Source organism: Protopterus annectens, chromosome 5.part0 (genome assembly GCF_019279795.1).
Source record: "Protopterus annectens isolate FY-2018-M chromosome 5.part0, PAN1.0, whole genome shotgun sequence".
Taxonomy (NCBI): Eukaryota; Metazoa; Chordata; order Ceratodontiformes; family Protopteridae; genus Protopterus; species Protopterus annectens.
In genome coordinates this window covers 413,225,889-413,247,518 of record NC_056735.1, presented here as the reverse complement: position 1 = coordinate 413,247,518, position 21,630 = coordinate 413,225,889, and the positions used below count along the sequence as shown (strand labels likewise).

Below are 21,630 nucleotides of genomic sequence, written 5' to 3'. Positions count from 1 at the left end.
CCTGACTCTTTGCCTCCTGCTCCTGTTAAACCTGATAGGTATTATAGGGTGCCCGAAGCTCATAAGTATTTGTTTAAGAGTCCTAGGGCGGACCCAGAAACTGTTTCTCAGGGGCCTAAAGGTGTTAAGGCCTCTGTGGTTAAAAATCCTGTTCCCACTGATAAAGAGGCAAGGGCTTTGGATAGGTGGGGAAAGAAAGTGTATACTTCTTCCACTCTAGCCATGAGAGCGTTGAATTGTCAGTTTCACATGCTAAAATATCAAAATTATCTCCTTTCACAATTGAAATCTAAGGTGGATGCTTTGGCGAAAGGTATTGAGTGTAAAGAGTTGCTGGATTTGGTTCATGTGTCTGAACAAGTGGGTAAGCATTCTTTGCAATGTGGTTTTGATGCTGTACAGGCCTCCTCGAGGGTGGCTGCCACTAGTTCTGTTCTTCGCAGGCATGCCTGGTTGAGGGATCAGAATTTAGCTGAGCATGTTAAGACAAGGATTTTGGATGCTCCTTTACAGTCTGATGTGTTGTTTGGTTCGCCTGTGGAAGCAGTTTTAAAGAAAATGGAGGACAAAGCTAAGTCTATGCAAACTGTTAAAGATTTTTGCAGGTGCAGCCACCAAGTTTAGTAGAAATTGGCCTGCTAAGGGGTGGACATATCCTGCTTATGATTCCCAGTCTAGGGGTAGGTCTAGACGTGGTAGGGGCAGGGCTCAAGGTTCTTTTAGGCCTAGAACAGGAGTTCACCTGCTCAGACTTCTGGTGAGGGCAGGGGTCAGTCCTTTCGTAAACAGACCCAATGACCTGCCTTTTCAGCTGCCAGTAGATTCTCGTCTGGCAGCTCCTTTGGGAGGAAGACTGTCTCTTTTCAAAGAAAATTGGGATTTAATTACTCAAGACAGATGGGTGTTGGATATCATTCACCACGGTTACAGGTTTTATTTCCATACAATGCCCCTTTCAAAGGCATGCCAGACGTTCCTCCTCCACAAAGAAAAGAGGCTCACAAGCAAGTTTCTCAGTTACTCCAGATGGGGGCCATTCAGCCAGTCCCTGTATCAGAAAGGGGCCTAGGATTTTATTCTCGCCTGTTCCTAGTACCAAAGAAGGGGAACACGTGGAGACCAATTTTGGATTTATCTCTCCTCAACACTTATCTGGACATTCCCAAGTTCAAGATGTTGACGTTACAACAGCTTTTACCTCTGCTGGGCAAAGATCACTGGATGGTAACTTTAGATCTCAAGGAAGCTTACCTTCATGTGCCTATAAGGCTAAGTTGCAGGAAGTATCTGCGGTTTCGAGCTGGAAATTCTCATTATCAGTTCTCTGCATTGCCCTTTGGCTTATCTACTGCCCAGAGTATTCACAAAGGTTCTGGCTCCAGTGATAGCTTACTTCAGGCTACAAGGAATTCAAATCTATCCTTACTTGGACGACTGCCTGATTCTGGCTCAAGAAAAGGAAGACCTTCTACAGCATCTGGAATATGTTATAGCAGTGCTAAGATGCCTAGGGTATTCTGTGAACGAAATAAAGTCCAGTCTAGTACCCTCTCAAGACATGTGCTTTCTGGGTGTGAGACTGAATACAGCAGCCCAGATGGCCTTTTAACCCCGGACAAACAAAAGAGTCTATCACTTTACTTCCATCAACTATCTCATCAGTCCGTGCTGACTGCAAGGACAGTCCTTCAAGCATTAGGGTTCATGGCATCTTGTATTCTGGTGCTTCCCAATGCCAAACTGCATATGAGGAAGCTACAATGGTATCTCAAAATGTATGGACACAGCACTGCCAGGATTTGGACACTGTCATTCAAATAATACCTTGCCTTCGAAAAGAATTTTTGTGGTGGGCTCAGGAATGTCACCTAAACAAGGGACTCTCTGTGACCCGGCCAGAGGCGAGTCAGATTTTAACGACAGATGCCTCGGACATTGCTTGGGGAGCTCATCTAAATGGAAAGTGGATACAAGACAAGTGGCCTGCCAGACTACAGCATCTACATATCAACATGAAGGAGATGTTAGCAGTCCAGTTTGCATTAATGGCTTTCAAGGAGTTACTTCTTCCAGGGCAGGTGTTGATTCTAACAGACAACACAACTGTCATGTGGTACATCAACAAGCAAGGGGGAACACCTTCTTATCCTCTATGCAGGCAAGCAATGATTTTATGGGAGACTGCGCTAAGTTTGCAACTAACTCTTCAGGCAAGGTTTCTGCCAGGAGCACAGAACTCCTTAGCAGATGTGTTAAGCAGACAAATCATGGATCCCCACGAGTGGAAACTGGATCTTCATGTATTTCAGAAATTGACAGTGTCATGGGGAACTCCAGACATAGATCTGTTCGCTTCTCCACTAAACCACCAGCTGCCAAAGTATTGCACAAAGGGGTTTCATCACACAGCTTGGAAAGTGGATGCTCTGTCTTTCAGTTGGAAAAACCTTCATGTGTATGCCTTTCCACCTCTGCCTCTTCTTCCAAAGGTACTATTAAAGGTCAGACAAGACAGGCCAAGGATGATTTTGATAGCTCCAGATTGGCCTCGCAACACTGGTACCCACTACTACGGAGTCTGGTAAAGAAGCCTCCATGGCCTTTACCTCTGATTCCTCATCTGTTATCTCAGAAGGACGGTCATCTGCTCAATGTCAAGCTTCACTCTCTTCATCTAACAGCCTGGCATATTCTGTGTTGAAACACAGCAGGTCTCAACTTCCTCAACAAGTTTTAAATGTGATTATGGAAGCTAGAAGACCTAGTACAAGGAAAGTGTACAGAAAAATGGAAGAGATTTTTATTTTGGAGTACAGCAAAGAATTTGGAGATTTCTGAGCCTAATTTGAGTGTGGCTCTTCAATATCTTACTGAGTTATTGGACAAAGGTTTGTCCTTCTCTTCCATTAAGATTCATGCTGCAGCAATTTCAGCTCACTATGATTGTGACCCACCATTGTTTTCGCATCCTTTGTTCAAGCAGTTTCTTAGAGGGGCAAAGAATATAAGACCCCCACGTAGAGCTCCTACTCCTGCTTGGGATCTCAATTTTGTGTTGGAAAAACTTACTCTACAACCTTTTGAGCCTGCGGCTACTGCTGAATTGAAATACTTGTCATGGAAGACTGCTTTTCTGTTGGCTATTACTTCTGCAAGAAGGGTGTCTGAGTTGCAGGCCCTTATGGCAGTAGAGCCCTTTTGATTTTCCATAAGGATAGGGTATCATTACGCACTAATCCTTCCTTTATGCCTAAGGTGGTTTCTAGTGTGGCTTTAAACCAAACTATTCATTTGCCTACTTTTTATGCAGACCCCCAAAATAAAGGGAAAAGATTTTGCACACTTTAGATGTACACAGGCAATTGCGTTATTATTTAAGCAGGACTAAGGATTTTAGGCAGTCTCAGCAGTTGTTTGTTTCTTTTGCTTTGAGTTCGCAGGGCAAGCCTGTGTCAAAACAAACTATTTCTAGGTGGATTGGCTTTTGCATTGCATTTTGTTATTCCCATCATGGCAAGGAGATTCCAGCTGGGATTAGGCCTCATTCCACTAGGGCTACTGCCACTTCAACAGCATTTCTAAGGGGTGGCAACTAAGGATATTTTGGAAGCAGCTACTTGGAGTTCAGTGCATACTTTCTCTAAGCATTATCACCTTCCTATCTACTCTAAGTCTAGGGCTGGTTTTGCCACGGCTGTTTTGCAAGGCATGTTGTCAGCTCCTGCTTCTTTATGATTTGCCAGCCTCCCTTACCTCTGCTTTGGGATTCTACCCAATAGTAAGGACTGCAGCAGTGGGGAACGAAGAACATAGTACAGTTTTGTACCTACCATAAATGTAGATGTTCGAGGATCCCCATTGCTGCAGTCCAATTTACCTCCCTCCTTCCCTCTGTGTTTAGGGGTGGTTGTGTAGGTGAGGTTACATGCTGATATTTTTGTATATATTCTTGTATATATTGTACATATTTTTGGTGCAGGTATTTTGGGCCTTGTCTTTTTAGGGTCTTCTGACATCTGGGGCAAGAAAAGACTGAGGATATGACGTCGGTCATGCGCATTAGTACCCTGACGTACTGACGTCAGTCTAATGCGCCCTGACCGACGTCAGCCATATACTCTGGTATTCGGGCCGACTGGACAGCGGACTACACCCAATAGTAAGGACTGCAGCAATGGGGATCCTCGAACATCTACATTTATGGTAGGTACAAAACTGTACTTTTTTTCACATCCGCTGCTAAGACAGTACCTTAGAGGGGCTAAAAACATAAGACCTCCAAGGAGAGCACCAATAACTGCATGGGACCTCAATTATGTCTTGGAAAAACTCACACTGCCGCCTTTTGAGCCAGCCAATACAGCTGAAATTAAGTTCTTATCTTGGAAAACAGCTCTGCTCCTAGCAATAACCTCTGCAAGATGAGTCTCAGAGTTACAGGCACTCATGGCTGTGGAACCTTTTTTCATTTTCCATCCAGACGGTTTCTCTGAGGACGAACCCCACATTCATGCCTAAGGTGCAATGTCCATTGATGCCCTTAACCAAACCATTCATTTGCCTACCTTTTATCCAAACCGACAGAATAAGGGTGAGAGACTCTTTAGTAGCATATGCTGCAGGATCACAAGGAAAGGCTGTCTCAAAGCAGACTATTTCAAAATGGATAGGCCACTGCATTAGTCTCTGCTATTCACTACATGGCAAATCGGTGCCTAAGGGCATTAGGCCTCACTCTACCAGAGCAGCAGCTACTTCAGCAGCCTTCCTCAGAGGAGTACCAACCAAAGACATTTTAGAGGCTGCAACTTGGAGTTCAGTGCGCACACTTACCAAGCACTACCACTTACCTCTCTATTCTAAATCCAGAGCAGGCTTTTCCACTGCAGTTCTGCAGGGCCTTATAGCCTCTCCTAATCCTATTTAGCCCAGCCACCCATCCTCAGCTTTGGGATTCTACCCAAGAGTAATGACTGCAACAGTGAAACACTATGAACATAGTACAGTTGTGTACCTACCATAAATGTAGATGTTTGAGTGTATTCACTGTTGCAGTCCAGGTTACCCACCCACCATCCCCCTTCTCTTTGCTGGGACTTATCTGCACTTCTTTATCCTATACAACCTTTTTGGTGTATTTGCTTGTAGATGAAGGAAATGTTATTTGTATGCTTGCATTTCTTATTGGTATATTTTTCAGCCTATTTGGGGCACCTGACATCTGGGGCAAGAAAATCTGAAGAAAATGGCGTCGGCTGCATCTTTTATACCCCTGGAGCACTGACGTCAGGGAAGAGGTGACAGCAACCGTCGCCGGACCTAGACTTTGGAATTCAGGCCGACTGCGGGTAGCCTGTCAGCAGGATAACCCAAGAGTAATGACTGCAACAGTGAATACACTTGAACATCTACATTTATGGTAGGTACACAACTGTACTTTGTGTTCACATTGGAATATCCAAATACTTGTGCAAAATCTTTACTTACATATACTGACTGTGAGGCTTTGCTTTCAACGGTGCCATGTACTGCTCGAATTGCCTGACTTGCTCGTATACCATATGTTCGGGCGTGCTCCCTGTCTCTGAAAGGATGTCTGCTCATTGATATAGTCCCTGTTTTTTAACCGTTCCAAATGCCGTGGACCTTCCTCTAAAGGGCTCGCTTCCCGCTGATGTTGTTTATAAATACCCTCCTGAGCATTCGTAACATACGTATTTGCATCATGCTCCACTGAATTTCTATTGGAGGTACTCTCATTCATTCACTGAGACTTCCTATTACCTTCCGAAAATGGATAAACTGTCGGTGGCATAGTTTCTGGTATCTCTCTTGATTTTATTCATTTTACGTGAAAAAATAACACGACGATTCTCCAACTTTATCCAATATATTGCCATAATTAGTGATGCAATGATCGAAAAGTAGGTAATTAACAATTTTTTCCTTAACAAGTTCCAATTCAGCTGTAAGTTTATCCACCTTAACATTATTGTATTTTAACATTGTATCCATTAAGGCTAACCCTGTTCTGTCATATAATGAATGTACTTTTTTGAGCATTTCACTATCATTTTCAGCACCATTAGGGTACCTCCATGCTCGGCAGACCCTTAGGAACTATTTTCAGTTCAATATTCCTAATTAAATTATTCTCAAGCTGTACTTTTTTGAAAGAATATAATTTATTTTCAAATACCTTTAATTGATCATTCAAAGTTGAATTTGTAGTCTCTTTACACTGTTCATTATCATAACCACCCAGCCAGAAATTGTAATTGAATTGCTTCCACCGTGATAAATTATGACCAGCAGACTCCCTTCGGACCCTAGTATTACTTTCCATGTTGTTCGATGTGGCTTCTTGGATATTTCCTGAAGTTTGAACAGTTTGCGTAGGTTGGGTTAATGGTATACCCAAACTGCCATAAATGGCATTACAGTGTCCTGGTATCTGTTGCTTGTCCCCCAACAATTTAATCTGGATTGTATGCTCCTGTAATTGCTCATTTACAAAAGTTCCAAAATACTAGCATTAGACTTCATATCATCCGAAAAACCACAACCGACCAACAATGAAATGTTCCACAAACCAGATAAAAACTGGAGATATGGATGTCCAAAAAAGTATTTAATGGTAGAAAAGCACAAGAACGAACACTAAAAAAAAACGATACTCTGTTAACCCAGGTTTCGTCCATTCTTGAGAAAAATGAACAAATCCCAATGGACCATATAAAAACACTTCCAATTACAATTAGAATGCACCTGTACCTAATTACATATGCAAAAATTTTTAAAGAAACACAAAAAATAGATTAATACATTAAAAAACAACAATATGTCTAAACTTAAGAATAGGTGCTATACTGATATATATCCGTATAGCACCTATTCTTAAGTTAAGGCATATTCTGGTTTAACTTAGTAACCTTTTTTAGGTTATTTTAGCTTATTACTGGCTTTCTTTCTTTCTAGACTGAATATATGCTAAATGTTTTGGAGCTTTCTATTGGTGTTATAAGTTATATATATTTTTTTTAATGTATTTCATGATTGTCTTGACTGTGGTATTTTTGATAAGTTCATGTGGCTTCTTTATCAAGTGATGTTTTATTTTAATGTATTTTTTGTTTGTTTTTTCTTTAAAAAAAAATTTTTATATGTAATTTAGGTACAGGTGCATTCTTTAATTGTAATTGGAAGTGTTTTTATATGGTCCATTGGGATTTGTTCATTGTTCTGAAGAAGTCCGTTTTATTTGGACGAAACCTGGGTTAACAGAGAGTATTGTTTTTTTAGTGTTAGTTCTTGTGTTTTTCTACCATTAAATACTTTTTTGGACATCCGTATCTCCAGTTTTTATCTAGTTTGTGGAACAGTTCATTGTTGGTCAGCAATAAATTATGTACCCACACACAAATTGGTCAGCAATATTTATATTTATGGGATCATGATAAAATGAAGCATTTAGGAGTATGGATTAGAAATGACTCTCTTGTGGCAGCTAAGGATATGTGGGAGAAGACTAAACAGAATGCATTACAAAAGTTAAGAAACTGGAAGCTTTGTTATATGAATATGGATAATAAGATGTACGCATTTCAAATGTTTTAGTCCCTTTAGTCTTATACACAGATCAGGCATATTTTTATCAACCGGAGGAGAAGCTGTGGATGGCAATTATAAAAAGAATTGAAGGATTTTATCTGGGAATGGAAGACTGCAAGAGTCAAGTGGGATAAGCTTGATTCTTCCAATAGAAAAAGGAGGACTAGGATTACCCAATTTGAGGGGGCATTTTAGAGTAATACAGTAAGGCTCTTATACATAGCACAAGCAGAAAACTATAATTCAAATTGGAAAGGAATGATGATACACTGGAGAAGCTCAAGAAATATGGAGAGATTGTGGTTTTGGATGCAGACTCTTAAGGAGAACAAAACAAATCATACTGAGTGTTATATTCATAAAAAATAGAATGGAGTATTCTAAGAAGTAAACCAGCACGAGAATGGAGAAAAGAGACTCTGTCGATAGGGATGACTGTGGTTAGGGATACAGATAATAGGCAAGAGGGGCTGGAATTTATTGGAGAAAACTTGCAAAGGAACCAACGTATTGTGAGCAAATAATTTGATAGGGAAAGGTAATAAAATGGGAAGAGGCCAAGAATTTATTTGGACAGCAGGTTAGACATTGCCTTCCCTATTAAGGACTGATATTAGAGTATAGGCAAAAAGAAAGCAATAGAGAGGGGGTTCTAAATGAAAGAGTAGCACTGCTAGAGTTTTTAATAGAATCTAGAACAGAAACTGCCATAGAGTGTATAAAATATTGCATGATTAATTACAAGAATGAATCAGAGGAGCTTAGAGAGGATTGTGGAAGAGAGAATTGTATAAGCAATTGACAGCGAAACAATGGGGAATATATGTTTATCTGCCAGGTATGCAACAAAGTCTAGAAGATTTAGGATCTTTGCCTGGAAGTGTTTACACAGGTATTTTTATTCCCCAAGTAGTCTCCAAATATTTTTTTCTGTGGTAGAAAGCAAATGTTGGAGGTGTGACGGCAAGAAAGAGGCATCTGGCAACATATTTTTGGGAGTGTAATGAGCTGGCAGACTTTAGGAATTCCATGCAGACCACTCTGTCAGAGATGCTGGGTGAGTGGATTGGGTTGACTGGGAAGATGACTTTGAGCTATGATAACGTATCTGAATTGCCTAGACATTGTAAAGCCTTGCAGAGTCTAATTATGGTGGCTGCCAAAAAAACAGTTACTAGAAAAAGGAAATCAAAGTCAAGACCAACTTTACTAGTAGTAGTAAATATAGTAATAGAAGTAAAACAACTGGAATTAGGATCTTTAGAAAAGGGAAGGAGCAGACTACATAGGAAAAATGGGAATTGTGGGAACAATATACAGAGAAGGAACTGAGGTTGAGTCAGGATTTGAATGAGACATTTAATGCTCAACTGACAACGACTGGATAGATTGTAAGTGATGTATACTTTGTTTATTTAACACTTGTCTACCAGGAAAATCTGACTTGGAGCAAAGCCAATTTTCAGCAGAGACCCGGGGGAAAACGTTCCAGTTTGCAACTACAGTGGCTTCAATGGTGTCTGTGATGTATAATGTGTGCGTTGGCAACTAAAGTGGTATCAGTGTTTGTTTTCCATTTATATAAATGTATGATTGTCTGTCATGCATGATAATTTTGGTAAAGATGTTTATTGAAAAAAAAAAATCCAGTTGACTTTTTCTTACTGAATCTTATTCCCACCGTGGTGAAACATTTGCCGGTAGAATTAAGACACAATCTACTAGAGCCATGTTTTCCTTAATGACATATTGTAAAGGGGTGAATTCTATTCTAGAGGCAGCTATGTTGTCCCCAGTACATACTTTTACAAAGCATTGCATACTGAGTTCCTTTTCCAGGTCCAACACCGCCTTTGCTATGACCATTCTCCAGGGTCTCCTGGACAACCATTATCCTTCCTCCTTACTGTCTGGATATGCTTTATCAACTCAAATAGTCAATGGCTACAGCGTCACTGAGAGTGATGAGTGTAGTACAATTGTTACTGTAATACCAGATGGTCAAATTCCTCACTGCTGCAGTAGCCACACCCATCCACCTACTGTATAATAGTTGTGATAAAAAAATGTATTTTACTTTTCTTGAAACCTCCCAAAAATGTAAGTTTTTCTTTGTGCAAGCATGTGCTAATGTCATTCTGACTGCTGATTTCCCTCCAAGGAGCTAGCTGGTCAGCAGTCACTGTGTAGGTGTGGGAGGGAGACAAGTTTTTTGAAGAATGAGTGTCTATTCCATCCTGGGCAGGACACAACCCAAGTAGGAAAGGCTACTGCAGCAGTGAGAAATTCGAACATCTGCTGCTGTGGTAAGTGCAACTTACACAACTGTACTTTTTACATCTTATTCCCATTCTGTTCTACCTCTTATTTCTTGTATGTTTTTGTTTCTTTTGAGTAATACAGATTTTTTTATTGTGTAAGGTGGTTGTATGTAGAAGATTCTGATCGTGCAAAACAGTAAATGTGTTGTACACTTCCGTGACCGATGTGTATAGCAAGTTTTGTTAAGGTCTAGTCTTGTGATTGAGCAAACACAGCAGCCAACCCAGAATAAGTCTGGAAATGTTTAACAGCTTTGAGAGCTGAATTTACTTTGCAGTAACGCACAGTAACGCACATAGTTGTGTCTTAAGAGTTTGTAAAGCTGCTGTCCTGTCAGAGTTGAACTTCACTTCTTTAATGTGGCAACACTGCGACACTTTTTTAAAATCTGTAAAATGTTTCATGCACCTATTAGCTCTCCTAGCTTGGAGTACATCAGTACAGGTAAAATGCTGTTTGCTACAAATAATTAGGGCTTTTTCCTTTGATTATAACCCACTAGTTAGTGTTCTTGAAATGGATATTGTCACCTTTTCAGATTTGCTGTTGAAATGGATTTTTTGAGACCCACTTCTTGAACACAAGTGTTTTATGATTTGAGACTTAATCATAACTATCCATGTGCGGCTCAGTAGGTAGTTAATTCTGTACAGTACACACATACTGCAGAGACTACGGTGGTGGTGCTGTGGTAGCGTTGTCGCCTCACAGTAAGACGTTGTCCTGTTTGATTCTCAGCTAGAGCGTCTTCTGTGTGGAGACGTGCATGAATGGGCGTACCTTCGTTGAAGGTTGTGCGTCAGGGCTGGCAACTCGGCACATAAAAATCTTCTGCCAATCATTAGCGGACCGAAGTTCCGCTGTGGCGACCTCCAACCGGGAAAAGCCAAAAGACTCAACAACAACAACACATATACTGCAGAGAGGTGATCATATTATTACTTGTGTGTAGCGTTTTGTATAAAGTAACAAGTTTTGAATAAGATGGTGCTTGCAGATACGTTTTATTCCCACTGCCTTCTGTGACAGGTTACTGTATAAGGTGTTGGTTTTTTGCTGTGCCTGAGAGCAGGCAGTGCAATGTGTAATTGCCAGAGACAGAAGTCATTCATCCTTGTACCTGTGTTTCTGTTTCTTGTTTTGTAAGAATGAGAAGTGTTAGTACTGCTAAATGCCATGATTTTTTCTTGCAGTTCTTGTGTTTTAGCTTTGCATTTACTTGAAGTACATATGTATATTTGTTTATGTAGTACTGCTGTGAATGTATATATGGATTCTGCTTTTTTTGTCGCATGGTGCTTTGGTTGACGTCTATTTAGTCGACTAAACAGATAGTCGATATCTGTCAACAAAATTAACTGTTTGAACCTTACTCCTGAAGTGTCCAGATTTCCACAGAATGTCCAGGTTTTTGCATTTTATTTATTTTTTTCGTTCCTTTAGTTTGTAAGAGCAGTATTCAAAAATTGTAGCTGTTTTTTTGACTTTGTCCTCCTCTTATTTATGATTTCTCCAGTTTTCTTGTTCTAAGAGATTGAGAGATGTGAATCGGATGATTCTCAAGCTTAGCAAATTTGCCTTTTTCCCTGGGAACTGAACAGTCTCAGAGTTTGTATATATAATTAGCAAGGGGTGTGGGGGTGCATGTGAGGTTTTTCCCTCATTGCAAAAACAACAATGTTTTGTTTAAAAGTTAGTGCTTGTATCGATATTCACTGTTTGTGCATGTGTGGTAGTATGCTGGTGTGCATAATGTGAATCATTTGGTGTCAACGCAATAGTGCCTTTCAAAGTTAAATGCGTCTGACTGTATTTTTATATATACGCACACACGTGTGTCTGTGTGTATGTATATATATATATATATATATATATATATATATATATATATATATATATACACACACACACACGTCTTGTTTCTCTTCACAGTGTGTGTGTGTATATGTATATATATATATATATATATATATATATATATATATATATATACACACACACATACATGTCTGTGTCTCTCTACACAGTGTGTGTGTGTGTGTGTGTGTATATATATATATATATATATATATAAGGGTTTACTGTTAAAATCTTGAAAGTAAAAAAAAAAAAAAGGTACTTAACAGCGAACTATTTCGCCAAAAGTACACATAACCTAACCGTCCTAATGTCGAAAATCAGCTGTTAATGCCAAAAATGTCGGACACGACATTTTTGGCACTTAACAGCCATGCCACCCTTGCTGTATCCCTAGCTAGCACACCTAACATCCAGATTATGAAGGGGGACAAGCCCCCCTGCACCCCCCCCTGTGGGGGGCGCCCCACACACCCCTAACTATATATTCTAACTCCGAGATCGCACTACAGTGAGGGAAAGGGATATATTTCCCTAACCGCACTGTACCACAATCCCTGTACATCCCTTTGAACGTTATATTTGCGAATGTGCAGTCCTTTCGCAAATATAACGTTCGCTCATTTAAACTGCACACATATGAAGTATTCGAAAATCTGTAGTTCGAATACTTCATAGTGACATTACAATGGTAAACCATTTTATATATATATATATATATATATATATATATATAATGTAAAAAGATCTCTAGAAATATGTATTTATATATATTTGTGTGTGCACATATATACATATGTATGTATGTGTGTGTATATATCTATATATATATATATATATATATATATATGTGTGTGTGTGTGTATATATATATATATATATCTATATGTATATATATATCTATATATATATATATATATATATATATATATATATATATATATATGTATATGTAAAAAATGTATGTATATATATGTATATATATATATATATATATATGTATATATATATTTGTGCATATATATATATATATATATATATATATATATATATATAATGTATATTATGAAAAGTATATTTGTGTAAATATAAATGTGGTGTAGTTAAAAATCGCATTGCCTTTATGTATTAGATGTTGGAGCACTTGCGAGCTAACAGAAATAACCTGAACCCTGTGCAGAAGCAGACACTAGAGCAACTGGAGGGGCAGCTTGTGTTGATGCAAAATCAGCAGGTAAGAAGGACCAGACATACTTTGTTGCTGCTGTGTTGGGGCAAGCTAGTTTTTATATTACACCAGTTTTGTTTAGTTCAGCATTTTTTTACTTGAGTAATACAATGTCGTGGTTAACTGACAGGGCCTTATTACTTCGGAGATATGTGGAGAGATGCCTCAAAATTGGGAGGTCACACTAAAATGATTAATTACTAACAAGGTTCACAGATATTAGCCTAGGTGCCCTTGCAGGATAATTAAGCCTATACAATTTCTCTCTCTGTGCTAGAAATGACCGGTCACATGTGTTTGTAGATTGCCCTTACCCATCCCATCCCAAGGCGATAGTTGTGTACTACTCCTAGTGAGAATGACTGGGATCATACCAGAGATATTCTCCTAATGAGAATAACTGTGATCCTACCTTAGATAATTTGAGGGGATCCATGCATGGGATAAACCATTTATGAGCTGCCTCTGTCCTTTAGTAGTATAAGGGTTGTCCTGGGTTAAAATTTCTTTCTTCTGTCCATAGGTCTAAGTTGCGCTTGAATATGGATGGAGGATGAACATTGCTTTTTGTGGATGGGAAGTCTGTTCCACAGCAGCTCTATCCTCTGCAATATATACCTTTCCCTCTAAATCATTCTCTTGATAGAGAAGAAGTTTACATCCCTAGATCAGAGTATTTTTGATGCTGTTAGACTTGTTGATTTGCAGTAAATTCATCATTAGTGGGTCGGCGAATGCCTTGTATGACAGACACAGGTCATCTCTTAGCAGTCTGCACTGTACTGAGTATAGTGACAGGGCTTTGAGTTGGTCCAAGTACAAATCGTCCTTAAAAGGATAAGTTAATTATGTTGCAGAAGTTTGTGCTTTGATCACTTGGTGTTCACGTTGCATCTTCTCCAGGCGGTCTCACTTGGATCTTGATTCCTGCAATTAGGCCTGTTCAGTAGCTGGATTACCTTGTGTCTTCTGAAGCCTTGCCTTTAGGCCATCTGACTTGAGCCTCCTGATGGTTTACTTTCATTGCTTGGGTTTCTTTCCAGTCATTTCCCACTGTAGAATGCTTCTGGTGTTAAATATAACATACATGCTGACCATGTTGGTAGATCTGCAGAATGACCTTCTACCCTTCATTGGTCTGTTTTCAGTGTCCTTCCATTTAACTAAAGCTACAAAGTTTACCTTGGTTGGATGGGATTGGAGGTCCTAATGTGTTATGTAAAGGGGGGGGGGTGTGAGGAGAGCTTGTCTGTATTTTACTTGAAACCACTATACTTTTCAGTTTTGCCAAGAAATTCTGGGCAGAGACCAAATTAATGAGAAGAAAACAAGTCCTTGAATCAGGGAAATTTTAAATATTTCTAATTCTCTTAAGAAGTTAGTAGAAACAGTTTTGTCAACATACAGTTTCTGAACAATAAGTAGTATGAAAGATAGTCTGGCATTATTGACTGACTGCAGTCCTCAGTAATTTACTACAAAATCAAAGTTTGAGGGACGAGACAAAAATATTAAGCAAGATCAGGGACATTTGAGAGGTATGGGGGCTATGTATTAAATTTTGAAATGAGGCGGCCAGCGAGTGAATGTTACTATAACTTGTAGTTTACTTTATTGCCTGGACAACCTTTTCATTCTGTGGCTATGACAAGCTCTCCCTGCAAGTTTAAGTATGTAATTTATTTTATTTCAGAGCATTGTGATGTTCCTCGTGTTTCACTGTTGCAGTTGTCACATTTGGGTTATCTGCTTGTAGTACCCCTCAGTTGGCCTGATTAACAAGTCCTGGGTCCTGCGTCAGTTGCTGTCCCATCTTCCATGACGTCAGGTAGTCAGGGGTATAAAGAATGCAGCCGAGGCCATTACATCAGTCTCTCTTGCCGTGTGGTGCTCGAAGCAGAAGCAGTTTGCAAGTGCCAGTCAGCAGACTCCTGAAATTTTCGTTTTCGAGTTTCAGAATTGAAGTCTTCAACTAAGCTAAGTACCCCATTGGGGAAACTTTTTCTTGCTCTAAACCAATTTCAGTAAAAGTCAATAATTGTATTTTTTGTGGAAAGCAAATACCTCATAAAGATTTTCATTTGTACTGCATTGCTTGCCTAGGCCCTGACCGCGACGTACCTCGCTGTCAGTTTTGTGCCTTATTTAAACAATGAACTATTCATTATTTGTATCTTTACGTTTCTAAATTTTTTGGTACTCTGTTAAATTATCAAGATATGGCTTCGGTAAGCCACCCGACTACCGACATTGCGAAACAACGCATAGATAAAGACCGCATAGGTCCAAAGCTGCCAACGACGCTTCTCCTAAGCTAGTCCGCCAGTTCGTCTGTACTCAGGTGCTTTCGCAGCCCCTGATACCCACTACGTCAGATTCGCAGGCCTCTACTGAGACCCATTTGGAGTCCGGTATGCCGCGAGATGCTTCAACTGTGGAATCTGCAGATGTCTCTACCTTGGATAGGTCCGGAGCTGCTTTGTAGGCACCGGCTTCTGAGGGTGTATTCAGGCCTACTGACTTGTGTATTAAACCAACGCCATTTTCTTCAAGGTCTAAAGTTCGATCCATGCGTAGAAAACAAACACCATTTTTTTTCAAGGCCTAAAGCTTGATCCATGCCTAGAAAACAGACACCCAGACCGCATGGTCAGGCCTCTATGCCTAAAATATAAATTATAAGAATGGCTGAAGACCTTATTACTTTAATCGTGGAAACCAACCTTCCCCCTCTGAGAGACCTAGGACTGAATTTGCCTAATATTCTTCTGATCAGGATTCTGAAATTTCTGTTTCCTCTGAAGACCAGGATTTACCCTTATCTACCTGTGAGGATTCTGATGCAGAGGACTCTATTCCATCTGCTTCCCCTCCAGAGGATTTCTCTTTTCGTGAAACCTTACATACTCTTAGGGAATATTTTCACTGGGAAAGCCTGGATTACTCTGACTCTATAAGAGGCTTAGGGATTTTTTTTACCCTTGCCCCAGCACAGGCCTTTAGCTATCCCCCCTGTACTGGATATTGTTGATGATGCCTTTTCGGAATGTAGCTTGGCCCCTGACTCTTTACCTCCTGCTCCCAGAAAACCTGGTAGGTATTACAGGGTTCCTGACTCTCTCAAATTCCTTTTTAAAAATCCTACAGCGGATCCTGAGACATTCCACAGGGACCCAATGGCATTAAAGCTACTACGGCCAAAAATGCTACCCCCTCTGATAGAGACTCCAGGGAGCTGGATAGATGGGGTGAGAAGGTATACACTTCTGCAAGCTTGGCCGTTAGGGCTTTAAACTGCCAGTTTCATATGTTAAAGTATCAGCAGCATTTTGTTGGATTGCTCAAACAGAAATTGATGATTCCTGACTGTGCTGAAAATAAAGATTTACAGGATTTAATGCATTTTGCTGAACAAGTTGGAAAACATATTTTGCAATGTGGTTTTGATTCACTAGAGGCATCTTGCAGGGCTGCTGTCACTGTGTCTGTACTTAGAAGGCATGCTTGGCTTAAGGAGCAATCTTTGCCAGATCATGTTAAAGCTAAATTGCCGGAAGCTCCCTTAAACCAAGACTGCCCATTTGTCAACATAGCAGAAGTAGTACTAAAAAAGATGGAGAAAAAAGCTAAATCTATGCAAACTGTTAAAGTTTCCTGTAGGCACAGCCTTCCAGATTAAGTAGGCATTGGCCCTCTAAAAATTGTTCCTTTCCTGCCTCTTCCAGGCCTTCTCAGCCCAAACCCAGAACCAGCAGAACACCCAGGCTTCAGTCCCTAGGTACTCACAGGGCTAAGCAGTGGGGTGCTCCCACTTCCAAAGCAGGGAGAGTTGTAGGATTCCCCCCTATGGTAAATGGTCTCAGTGACGTAACTTTAAATCTTCCAAGCCCTGCACAACCTTCGGGGGAAAGATTGCCTGGCAGGCACAAAATTGGGAACTCAATACCCAGGACAAATGGGTTTTAAATATAGTTTCCCAAAGATACAGATTCCACTTTCACTCCGTACCAACCTCAAACGGTTGGCCAGACTTACCCCCAAATCAGTGGGCAGAGGCTCAAAAGCAAATTCTCGCTCTTAAGCATCAGGGCTGTTCATCCTGTTCCAGAAGAGGAATTGGGGACAAGGTTTCTACCCCAGACTTTTCCTGGTACCCAGAAAACACAACTCCTTGCATCCTATACTGGACCTCTCTATCCTAAACACATTTTTGGTAATTCCAAAATTCAAGATGCAAAGGCTTCACCAACTGCTTCCTATGCTAGGCAAAGATGCCTGGTTGGCAACACTGGATTTAAAGGAAGCATAGCTATACATCACAATAAGGGAATTCTGCAGAAGATTCCTATGCTTCAAAGCAGGAAACATGGACTATCAGGTCTCTGCAGTGCCCTGTGGCTTATCTACTGCAGCCAGGGTATTCACAAAGTGCCTAGCTCCAGTCATTGCATTTTGCAGGCAAAGAAACTTCCATATATATCCTTACCTGGACGATTGTCTAATTCAGGCAGAAAGCCAGGACATACTATTGAATCATCTGGCGTTTTTGCAGAAATTGCTAACTTCCTTGGGGTACACTATAAACAAAAATAAATCACATCTTGTACCCTGCCAACAGATTGTATTCCTGGGAGCAAGCTTGAACACAACTTCCCAGATGGCTTTTCTCACGCCAGAAAAACAAGTTCATTTGACAGCCTACTTCAAACTACTGTCCACAAAGACCCAGCTATCTGCAAGGAAAATACTGCAGGCCCTGGGGTTCATGGCCTCCTGCATTCTACTAATTCCAAATGCAAGACTGCATATGAGGAAACTACAATGGTATCTAAAACACCTGTGGTGTCAACATTCTCAAGATCTAGAAGCAATGCTTCCTATCATTCCTTGTCTACAGATAGAGTTCCTTTGGTGGGCAGACGCCTGTCACCAAAACAAGGGACTGCCATTCACTCTACCCCCCCTGCCGCCCAAACCCTAACAACAGATGCATCAGACTATGCATGGGGGGCTCATTTGGCAGAGAAGTGCATTCAGGGCAAATGGAACCCAAGTCAAATGCACCTGCACATCAGTCAGAAAGAAATGTTAGCCGTATAGAATGCCCTGACAGCCTTCAAGGACCACATCCTTCCAGGACAATTAATGGTAAAGACTGACAACACCACTGTTATGTGGTACATAAACAAGCAGGGAGTAACCCACTCATACCCTCTCTGCAGACTTGCCAAAGCAAAGACGATACTGTTAGCACCAGACTGGCCACGCCAACAGTGGTACCCCCTTTTGCACAGTGTGTCACTGCTAGCACCCTGGCACTTGTCTCGGACCCCTGTCCTGCTGTCACAGCAGGAGGGCCAGATTCTGCACCCACTGCTTCAAACCCTGAACCTGGCAGCCTGGCTAATTACATGATCTCTCCATTACCATCTGTCAGTAAGCAAGTGTTGGATATCATTCGGTAGGCAAGGAGGCCTAGTACTATAAAATCCTATGCTGAAAAATGGAAAAGATTCTGTTCCTGGAACCAAACTCGGGATGGGCACAGCAGCGTCCAATTTACCACAGATTCTTCAATAGTTAACTGAGATGCTGCTCAAGGGCCTTTCCTTTTCCTCCTCCAAAATTCATGCCTCCGCCATTTCAGCTCATTACAACACATAACCACCCCTCTTCTCTCATCCACTGCTGAAGCAGTTCCTCAGAGGGGCCAAAAAATGTAAGACCACCCAGGAGAGCCCCTACTTCAGCCTGGGACCTTAACTTTATATTTGAAAAACTCACTCTACCTACTTTTGAGCCATCTGCAAATACAGAGCTGAAATTCCTTTCTTGGGAAACCGCCTTCCTTTTAGCCATCACTTCAGCTGGAAGGGTGTCTGAATTACAGACCCTCATGGCAGTGGAGCATTTAATCATTTTTCATGCGGATAGGGTGTCCCTCAGGACCAATCCCTCCTTCATGCCCAAGGTGGTATCCAGTGTGGCCCTTAATCAGTCCATTTATTTGCCAACCTTCTTTTCTAATCCACAGAACAAAGGGGAGAGAATTCTGCACTCCTTAGATGTGCACAGACAACTTAGATTTTATTTGCGCAGGACTAAACCTCTCAGTAAACCTGAACAACTGCTGGTTGCATTTGCTGCAGGGGCAGAGGGGAAGGTCATTTCAAAGCTAACCATTTTTAAATGGATAGGCCATTGCATTAATTTCTGATATAAGCACCATGGAAAGCCTCCCCCACAGGGGATTAGACCACATTCTACCAGAGCTGCATTTACCTCTGCAGCCTTTCACAGAGGTGTCCCTACCAGGGACATCCTAGAAGCTGCTACCTGGAGTTCTGTTCATACCTTCACCAAGTATTACCCTTTGCCAATTTTCTCTAAATCCAGAGCTGACTTTGCCACTGCCATCTTGCAGGGCCTTATGGTCCTAATGCTATCTAATTTCCTCCTCCCATCCTTAGCTTTGGGAATCTACCCAGATGTGATGACTGCAACAGTGAAACACGAAGAACATAGTACAGTTGTGCACACTTAACATAAATGTAGATGTTCGAGTGTATTCACTGTTGCAGTCCTAGTTACCCTCCCTCCAGACCCCTGACTTCTACTGGCCGTACCTCTTTTCTTGCTTACTATGCTTAAAGCTTTTTGGTGTATTTGCTTTTTTGTTGGAGGTGTAAACTTGTAGATATAATTGTTTCCCATTATGGGGGCACCTGACATCTGGGGCAAGGAAAACTGATTTAATTTCGACTGCATGCTTTATACCCCTGACTACCTGACATCATGGAAGATGGGACAGCAACCGACGCAGGACCCAAGACTTTGTTAATCAGGCCGACTGAAGGCTACTGCAAGCAGATAACCCAAATGTGATGACTGCATCAGTGAACACACTCGAACATCTACATTTATGGCAAGTGTACACAACTGTACTTTTTGTTTCCTTTCTGTGAGATCATGCTTTCTCAAGGGATAGGGGCAGAAACTTAGGAAGGCTTCTGCAGTGATTAAATGCTGGGATTCATTCTTCTGGAAATTCAGAAATGGACCGAATCGGAGTGAAATCTTTTGGTGATCTTTCCTCCCTTTGTGATCCTTCACTGTCTAGGTGTTAGACATAGGGGAAGGGTTGGCATAATGGTTAAGGTCTTTACCTCTCAGATGCAGGGTGTGGGGTTTGATGGTGATCTCTCATCAGCTAGGCTTGTAATAATCTACAGTCCAACAGCTTAATATTGCCTATGAACCTTCTGTTTTGTCTGAGTGGCTGTTAATTTCCCCATCCGTGTGATGCAGTGTCTGTCCATAATTTTATTTAAGTGTAAACATAACCGTGACTAGTGGATGGGAATTTGGAAATTCACACTGGGTCTGGTACCCATATCTCTGATAGACCGAGGAAAACAGTGAAGTCCAAACTAACATTCCCTCCCCCCACCCACACAAACAACCTGTAGATACTTTTGTCATACCCTTTCTTAATAAATGCCCATAGGACATGGAGGCACAATTGGGTTGAGTCGCATGTCTAGGCTTATAAAGGTCCTGGTGGTTAGCCCCCCCCCCCCCCAGAAGTTGAGACCAACCCAGTTTTAGTGTCAGCCTGGCAGACGTATTTGGTGGATCCAAGTGTTGTGCAGAAATAAGTGGGAGAACAGAGGGCAAAGTGTGGCAGGGGGGATTGCTTCTGGTTGGTAGTATTAAGTTAGATGATTCTGAGTATGTGAACATTTTTTCTTTAGTAGTGGGCACAGGTTGCAGTCTGAGCAACAGCTTTGCTAAATTAACTATACCTTGCTGTAATTTGTAGGTTAGTTAAAGGTGGAGTGGTGTTTTGTGCTGTCTTGTGTATATTACAAGTTTTGTATTGTGTACATTTTTTAGCTGTTGAAAGTGGACCCAGTGTGGATCCCTTTGGCACTCCCAAGATGAAGAACTGTAAGGTGGGAAGTAGTGTGCTGTAACTTTTAGCCATTGGGTTACTCTGTCAAGGTGAAACATAAAAATGTGTATTTGTGTGATATGTATTCCTTTCTCTGGAATCTTGAAATTTATTGCAATTACAAAACTAAATGTTGTAGAAGTGTATAAAACACTCATTTTCATTTTTTCCCTTCTTGATTTTAAACATTAAGGCTCTCCCCCATGGCAAATTCTGAAACTGATGAATACCAGACAGAGTAGTGTTTTTGGAAAAGTAGGCAATGGGTTCGGTAATTTTTTCTTGTACTTTGTGAAGGTATTTGTCTGGAATTGACCAAGTTGTCAGGGTTTCCATTTTATGAATTAGAATAGTTCTGCCATTTCTACCTAAACCCAGGAGTCTTGCATTCCGTTGGATTTTTTTTAATGAGTGACATTGCACATCTTATAATCTATTGGACCTTTAACTGGATGTATTTAGATGGTAGGTCCATCTGCTGCTAGTGATCCTCTTTTCCTTTTTTTTTTTTTTCTTCTTCTTTTTACATATTTTTGTTAACCTTTCTTGCTTCTTTCAGCCTATTACATAAAATGTTTGTTGTAGCTGTTCTCGTGAGATAAGGTGACTGTCTTGGGTTTATTGGAAAGGAATGAATGACTTTGTGTAAAAGCAAACA

General features: G+C 40.8%; 1 protein-coding gene across 1 annotated transcript in view; it reads left to right on the top strand.

Moving 5' to 3' along the window:
• KDM6A (lysine demethylase 6A) overlaps positions 1-21,630 on the top strand; it is a gene marked incomplete in the record, with an annotated part of 3,528,619 nt that overhangs the window by 2,285,565 nt on the left and 1,221,424 nt on the right. The window contains 1 exon segment of the mRNA XM_044072373.1: positions 12,923-13,024. Within this exon segment, the coding sequence (XP_043928308.1) occupies positions 12,923-13,024 (102 nt within the window).